At 29.9% G+C, this 9,133-nt stretch overlaps 1 protein-coding gene across 1 annotated transcript in view; it reads right to left on the reverse strand.

The window, feature by feature from the left end:
* LOC106682637 (homeobox protein rough) overlaps positions 1–9,133 on the reverse strand; it is a 27,650-nt gene that overhangs the window by 7,990 nt on the left and 10,527 nt on the right. Inside the window, exon 2 of the mRNA XM_014423591.1 lies at positions 2,875–3,109. Within this exon, the coding sequence (XP_014279077.1) occupies positions 2,875–3,109 (235 nt within the window). The remainder of the gene's footprint in view (positions 1–2,874; positions 3,110–9,133) is intronic.

Genomic DNA, 9,133 nt, shown 5'->3' on the forward strand with positions numbered 1-9,133 from the left:
GAGTGAATATAGACTCGTGTAAAAGACATCCTTAACTATTTATAACATTATAAAAATTGAAGAATTGTGAATAATATACATAAGTCATAAAAAATAATAATAATAGTTATGCAATTAAAGTAGAAAAAGTTGGCAGACTAATCTCATTAAGAAAATAGTTAGAACACATATTTATTTATTATATCCTAAATAATTCATAAGAATGAAAATATTTTTTCAATCTTTTTTTATTACCCACTGGCTTGTAATTTTTTATATAAAAGGGGTTATCCAAAGGTAATCAACCTATTCTTACCAAAGTGGGGAGGTCAAGGTTTTTTTTCTTGGGTCCACCACGAAATTAAGGTCAATTCTCCCAAGCCAATCAATACTGATGCCTCAACTCACTCGGCTACAAACGCCCGGATATCTCATACGTAGAGTGTAATTGAAATTTTCAATCAACAGACATTCTTGAGAATGGCCGAAACGTAGGAGTGGAGGAATAGGAAAATCAGCGTATTGGAACTAAACAGATATTTTTTTTTTATTTGATATTCTTTCCAGGAATTGTGGACGTAAGTGTTGAGGAAGAATCGACGATTAATTGCTGCGGAAGAGAAGGATATCCACGACAGATGGCAGTGGCCAAGATAACTACTGCTAACTGTATCCGAACACCTATTCAATCGCCATTGGCTAGGAGTGATTAAAGGCTCACCCTAATCTACCAATAAACCTTATCTAATACAATAAACTGTTAATTGCAGGATCGATTGGATCGGATTGTTGATGTTGCGGCAATAGTTGATTACTCCACGAGATAGGGATGATCCGTAAGATATGATAGCTCTGTATGTTCAACAGCTTTTATAACATGTGTGAAAAAAAGAAGATAATTTTCATTTATAATTGATTTTTTTTAATTTCATGTTATTTTTTTTAAATCCAACGTTTCGGCCATTTCAAAATTAATTTGTGATCAAAATGTTCATATATAATATAATTTGGTAAACGTACATTAAACTATATGGTACCATATCTGTTCAATCGCTTACCAGAAGAACTAATAAATAAATCAACCACAAAAAATAATAATAATAAAAATAAATATTTAACTTCTATGATTCCCAATAATTGATTTTCATTCACCAAATGACCATATCTCCCTGTAGATTTTCTTAACTTCACATAATTTATTTATTATATTACAATAATAGTTAGCAATGTATGCGTGTGCTTAGTAATAAATATTATAGGGTCTTTATTTTTATAATATTCTGAATGATTTTTTTTATTCTCATTATTGTATTTATTCACTAATTATAAATTTGCAACTTTATTATTTACTGCAAAATCTTATCATTTATTTTTATTGTTATTATTTTTAATTAATTTTTTTAATAATTATTATTTTATTTTCATTTTAATGGTTGTTAATTAAATTATTAGTTGTATCACTTGAGATCAATTCATATTGTACTTGTATATAGCTTAAAAATTGTACAAGTATAGCCTCCACAACGCCCTAATGGTAAAAACTGTAATATTTACACTTTACTTATGTCTATCATCTTTAAGGATTCTTTTGGCACCGACTTATAGATGGTGTCATCTGGTCGGACCACATTGGGTATAAATTTTTTAAATGGATTAAAAAAAAAATAAGATAGATAATATATAGTTAAATTTGTTAGGTTTTTTTAAAATATTATAATGAATAAATAAATAAACTAAAATAAAATTAGAAGTATAATGAGATAATGTAAAGAGTTTTTTTTCAAGACCAGCTCTATCAAAATCTTGACATTAACATGCCGACAGGTTTTGAGAATTTTTTGTAATTAGCGTCGAAGGAACTAACGTCCATGGTTAATTCTAGCAGTTTCATTGACAATTCTGTATCAGTAATTTTAGGTTTCTGGGAATTTAAATTTGAATTATGGATGTAGCTTCTTTTGAACCAAACTGGCTGATTAGCCACCATGTTCTATGCAGTACACTGAATAATAATATTGGAAATATAGTTTTAATTTTATAACAAAAGATACTTAAATTATTTATCGTTTTACAGTGTAACATTCACTATATTATTAATTTATAAGTTCATTACTATTACTTTAATAATAGGGCTGTTCATGAACTTTACTTCAGTATGTTAAAATAGAGAAACTTTTACCATGTTAAAACGATATAACATATAACATGGTTGAGAGTCTGTTAATAGGTCTGTTAAATGGAGAATGGCGTCACGCAACAGTTACTCGTAGTTTGTGTTGTTTTTGTTTTGGACGTTTTTAAGCTCTAATAAAGTAATGGATAAAAATAATAATAAAGGAATAGAAAAATCAAATAAAAGAGGAAACGAGGAACAAGTGAGATGTGATAGTGTTGGAGATCTTATCTCGTGAAGATTATAGAGTTACAAAACAATTTATGTAGAAAATTCACTAGTAGCTCCTCAGCATTTAACATATAACATGTACTTTAAAGTAGGCGGTTAACAAGCCTATAGTTATAACATTTAGCATGTTAAAACTTTTTAAATTTAACACGTGCATACCCCTGTTATATATTCCGTTTAATCAGTTCACTGTTCCTTATCTTAAAATGCCCATCTGGCTATAGAAGTCTCGTTAGTTTTTTATTATACATATATATTCATGTATAGTATTTGTTTGAGTGTACATGAACATACAGTGAGACGAATTGCTCATTACTCATGTTAGTTAATATTATTATTTTTATTTATTCCACTAACTTACCGTTATATTCAAGTTTTATGGTTGTGTGGAAGGAAGTCTTTTTGTACCTTCATATCTACCTCTGTTTTATTTTATGTCACTTGTTTACTCTTACCTTAGATTTACCTACTAATTAGTAATAAACCATTACCTGTACTGCTGGTCCAGGTGTGCCTTCTCTATCCTCTTGTCCTTGGCCCTCCGGTTCTGGAACCAGATCTTGATCTGAGTCTCAGTGAGCCTCAAGGATTCCGCCAGCTCGAACCTGCGGCCCCTGGAGATGTACTCCGACCTGTGGAACTCCAGCTCCAGCCGCAGGGTCTGCTCCGTGGAGAACGTCGTCCTCTGCCTTCTCGGTCTGCCTTCCTTCCTCCTTCTCCTTGCCACTGTAACATCATATAAAGCTTTAAGCATTCATTTGTATATGTGTACAATATTAACGTTGAGGCTTGCGAACTCCTATTAAATATTTAACTATATGTGGCATCAAGTTGCGATACACACAGCATAATTAAGCTTGTTGGATCCATTGCTTATTATTCTTATATCACATAGGTATAGACAGTAAATATAAAAGTACATGATTTTTTTCTTGTTGTTTTAGTTCTTTGATACTTTTTGTTCTATATTTTAATTTTTTTTTTACTTATTATTTTTATTTTATTTATTTATTGATATTTACAACTGTATAAAAAAATACAACCAGTAAATTTCATCATAATGACATAATGATATGATACAGGATGTAGAGAAACTACCCAGTAATAGAACTCTAATTTTTTTTTTATAAAGTTATACATTTTTTCTTCTATTATTAACTTGTATATCTACATCTAATTCTCTCTTAGTATAATTAATAGCATAAATTCTAAATGTAGAAAATATATATTAGTTAAAATATAAAAAAATATTCTATATAAATGCATGTAAAAGTATACATTTAAATAAAAGTAATAAATATATACGAGATAATTATAAAAAGTTACAAACATTTAAAAATAAGGGGCAATAAATATAGAAATAATACTTAGACAAGTAATAAATAAATTAATAATTTATAGTAATCCTTTATAGTTAATAAAAAAAATACCGTCTTCCTTTACAGAGGACACGAAGCTAAGGTTTCTGAAGGTTTCCTTTAATGCCAGACTTTTAGCTTCTCTTAAAAAAATATCATTGTTTCCTAAAAACGAGAAATTCCTTTAGATAAATAGGATGTTTATAAACAGGAATTATTATGAAGGCAAGAATCTACGTTTAAAGTAGCCCCTTAGCGGCATTCATAAATACTGACTGACCTTAATGACCTATGTGTTTAAAACTTGTTCTGTCAGATTTCTCAAACTTTCATCATAACCTTATTCATCATCTATAATTTCACGTAAATATTATTTATTACATAAAATGAGGTAATGAGTATTGTTCGGAGGAATTTGTACTAAAAAGAATGGATACATCCAGGTCCAAATAAATTTCAAATTGTAAATTAATAGTCATATTATCAATGAAAAGATTTTCCATTCAGTATCCCATATAATTGGCCAAGATGTCGGTTTAAGATATTTCTTTAATATTAAAGTAGACCGTCTTGCTCCACAGAGGACACGAGGCTAAGGATATAGGACTCTCTCCTATATCCTTATATAGGGTCCTAATGCAGAAGACCCTCAGACCTTTTATCAGTGAATGGTCAGTTCTTTGAAGGATTAAAGATCATTTCTTATCGGAGGATGTACAAAGAAGTTAAGTGGGAGGTCTTGGAACTCATCTTATAAATGTACGTAGTAGGAAACATAACAAAATATTTGACAACCATAATAAATAATGTATATTTGAATTTTTTTTTTTTGTTCCTGATTTTATATAACAGTTAAATTTTATAACTGAACAATTTATTTGAAAAAAAAAATTTTTTTCATAAAACTTTTCACAACGCATGCAACAAGAAGAGACTTTCATATTGTGGCGTGCCACAACTGTTCTCCCCCTCTCCGCTATACTCTGCCACTTTTACAATTATTATTTCCATAAGAGAAATACTTTGTTAACTATACTAAACAGGCCTAAAACATATCAAATGTAAACATTTTATCCCAGAAATTATTTTATGAAACGTTGCTTTTTAAAAAGCTATATCTCGGGAACTATTTAACGTAAATAGCCCTATTGGGGCTCATATTTTAGAAAAATTGCTCTAATTAAATTATGACCTTTTAGGTTTTCTAGTGTTGTTGGTAGTTTTAGCTGGAGCTCCGAATGAAAAAAATTTTTTTAACCTTTTGAAATATCGTCCATTTATTATTCTCAGTAACTATAGTTGGCAGAATCATTAATTTTGATTAGTAATTATACGTAGTTTTCATTAAAGTAATAAAAAATTGGGGTGAAATAACTACCTATTTTTCTCCCAGGCTCGTGTATTGGGTGGCTCACGGTTACAGCAAAATAGAAAATAATTATCTACAGCTGGATTCGAATTTGGATTCTTGGAGTTAGTAGCACAGTGCCTTACTGCTGAGCTACCCGTTCCCACTTGAACCATAATACAAAAAAAAAAATTAATTAAAATGAGGATAAACAAACCGTTTATTTCACACTATGGTTCGAATCCTATTTATTCCCTAGAACTAAACGATAATGGCACTATTAATTAGAAAGGGGCCAAACACTATCCCATGCTGGAGAAGATATTGATGATGGCACACCTGGACCACATGTGTTCTCCTCTGGTTCCGATATAATTGTGCATTTGGAACTTTTAATTGAAATGGCCATCTTGAGCATCTGCTAGCACCCCGTGGAGCCCGCATCGGCTCTGGGAACCTAGGTCGTGTTCTATCTTCCGAACCTATCTCTGTATTGACCTGTCGAAACGCTGTGTTTTACACTATTTAATTATTGAATACATGAACTATTCAACGCTTAATCTAGATCAGGAGTAATAAACGTTTATTATACGCGTTAAGGAAATTATGTCTAATTTGGGGTCTCAAAACGATAAAGTGGATACAATAGTCATTAAAAGCGACCTGTTACTGCCTAATCTTAATAGGACCAATTTTAATAAAATAGATCCTACCCATTAATTTATAAAATATTAAAATAGTATTATTCTTCCTTAAGCATCATACCTTGTTCAATATTTCAGTATTTTATTGATTTATTGACAAATATTACAATCTGCCATAGGTTTGGACAATAAATAATAGTGATATAATTGATCACATTCATATCAAAATCGTAAAAACAGATAATTATAGATAATTAGACATATTTTTGAAGAGTGTACTCACTATTTGCCAATAATAAACAGGATAGGACTGACCCCAAATTTATCAGAAGCTCTCACAGCTGAGGAAGCTAAAATTACATTAGTGTTTGAATTTTTAAAAGCACATCGCCTTCTTTATAAATTATAACTCCTCTTAGATTTTTATTTTTTTTTTTTATTTTTTTTTTTTTGTACTTTTATCATGCCATAGGCGTTGATGACCAGAGGGTTTTACGCCTTTAAGCAACGATCAACAACAACAACAACAAAACAGATCATAAAAAATGGTACATAGATAAGTAAAATTTTATAAAAATCTTTATGTATTTTAGAATTTCTTGAGGTGCAAGTAACGATTATAAACTTTGTCAAGACCAAGAATACAAAAGATTACAATGCACGCCGTTCAAATAAACTTGAAGGTACTTCAAGAGAAATGTGTTTTTGAAATTTCGAATATTTGAATATACATCTAAAATAAATGCTTAGGGTTTTCAATATCTATTGCTTTGATTTGAGTCGATATCTCAGAGCCAAAAAAATAATAAAAACGAGAAGAATAAATAAGGCAGGATTACATATCCACGTAAAGATATTTTTATATAAGAAGATGGTCAGGGTTGCGGCCAAAAGAGAAACAAAAATAGTTTACAACTATTTATTTTCCGACGTTTCGCCCCCTTTGCAGGGCTTCCTCAGAGCTAGAAAGATACAAAAAAAAAACTGAGAATATTGCAACAATAAGACACAATAAAGCAATTTAAGCTAGGATAAATATTATGTAAAAATATAGTGATAAGAAATTACATATAAATAAAAGGAAGAAAGACGTAAAATAGTATCAATATAAAATAAAATTGAATAAACAATGATAAGAATAAAAATAAGTAACAATGGTAAGAGTAAATATTTTGAAATTTTTTTTTTTAAAAAAGTAAACAAATTTTTACTCTTACCATTGTTACTTATTTTTTGTTCTTATCATTGTTTATTCAATTTTATTTTATATTGATACTATTTTACGTCTTCCTTCCTTTTATTTATATGTAATTTCTTATCACTTTATTTTTACATAATATTTATCCTAGCTTAAATTGCCTTATTGTTGTAATATTCTCAGTTTTTTTTTGTATCTTTTTAGCCCTGATCAAGCCCTGCAAAGTGGGGCAAAACGTCGGAAAGTTAATAGTTGTAAACTATTTTTGTTTCTCTTATGACCGCAACCCTGACCATCATCTTATATAAACATTTTTTTTGTCAACTATATATACATATATATAAAGATATTTTTATATTGTTCCAAATATGTAAAAGCGAAATAGTATATGTAAAAATATGAAATATTATGTAATATGAAAAAAAAGAGTGCTCAGCAATATTTCTCCACGAAAGTGCCATCCATTCGTTTCTTATTTGTTTGGAAACGCTGTTGGGCAAAAATTAGCTATAGTTGAAACTACTAAATAAAATTGCCATGGATACTATATTTATTTATCAATGGTTCATTCATGAATAAGGGTCGTTGCCATGGATACGATGTTTATTTATCAATGGTTCATTCATGAATAAGGGTCGTTGCCATGGCAATTATAGCTATTAGTTTTAGCTATAGCTAATTTTTGCCTATCTCTGTTTGGAAAACAGATAAAAGATAATTTCATTGTTTAATTTATGAATACTTAATATTGATCAATAGTTATTCATAGAAAAAAAAAATTAGGGCCAAGACAAAAATATTTAGTGCAGTACGCGCTTTACTATTTCTATAAAAAAGAAAAAACTTTTATATAAATTTTCTTAAATTGTAGAATTCCTTGAGGTGCGAGTAACGAATACAAACTTTGTTGCGACTAAGAATACAACAGATTACACATTATAACAGAACGGTTCAAATAAACATAATTGAAGGTAAGAGACATTTTTTTTTTAAACTTCGAATATTTGAAATAATACAACCTAGCTTGAACTAAATATCACTTAGTTTGACAATGATATAGTCAATAATTGTGTTGATACAATCAAAATATTTTCCCAAAAGTTTTGTAAGATAGCTAAACTTTTCTCAAAAGTCCTACATAATGACATTTGGTCTAACTACTTTGGCGAGCTAAATTAAAAAAACTACTAAATAAAGTGATAATATTCATAAAAATTTTAATGATTGTAATAGCTATATATTGTTGCATAGTGTTTACACATTACTGTTGCTATAAAAAATAAAAAGTTTTATAAAAGTTATCTAGTATATTATGATTTCTAGAGGTGCGACTTACGAACATAAACTTTGTTGCGACCAAGAATAAAACAAACTACACAAAGCTGTTCAAATAAACAAAAGAAGAAATTTGTTTTTTAAATTTCGAATATTTGAAATAATACATCCTAGTTCACATTAAATATTACTTAGTTTGACGATGATATAGCGAGTTTAATACAAATATTTTATGACAAAATAATACTATGTTAAAGTAATCATATATTTAATTTTCAATCTTACTGGTAGAAAGATTTTGGAATAGGCCAAGTGGTTGATAATCAATCAATTATGAATTCTGCTTCCATATCTTCTCCTTCGTATTCTCTGATTGGTTACTTTTGAGCCATCTCTACTCCATCATGTTCGGATAAAAATGAAATTCTTCCTAGTATACTCGTATCTTATCTGCTTGACCCTAAGGAACTTGAAGATAAGTCCAAGTGATGCACACCCAATGGACAAGTGAAGATCTAGCTTGCCAAAATGTTGACTTTAAATGGTGCAGGCTTTTGATCGAGTCTGGCACCCGAGACTGCTTTACAAACTCCGTAAATTCCTACCTCCTACATTCTTTCTCATCATTCTTTCCTTTCTCATTGATAGATTTTTCCAAGTAAACCACAATAGTTCCTATTCATCCCTCGATTCTCAGTCCGATGGTGTTCCTCAAGGTAGTGTATCCTTGGTCCCATCCTCTACACCGTCTATACAGCTGACATTCCAACCAATCCTAACACTATCCTCACCACGTATGCCGAGGACACATGTGTGCTCGCTGTTAATAATAACCCATTAATTGTATCCCAAAATCTCCAATCCCATATCACAGCCCTCGAAGATTGGTGTCGTAATTGGAGGATTAACATAAATTCCAACAAATCC

The sequence above is a fragment of the Halyomorpha halys genome, unplaced genomic scaffold (genome assembly GCF_000696795.3).
Source record: "Halyomorpha halys isolate HHAL.00 unplaced genomic scaffold, Hhal_1.1 Scaffold433.1, whole genome shotgun sequence".
NCBI lineage: Eukaryota > Metazoa > Arthropoda > Insecta > Hemiptera > Pentatomidae > Halyomorpha > Halyomorpha halys.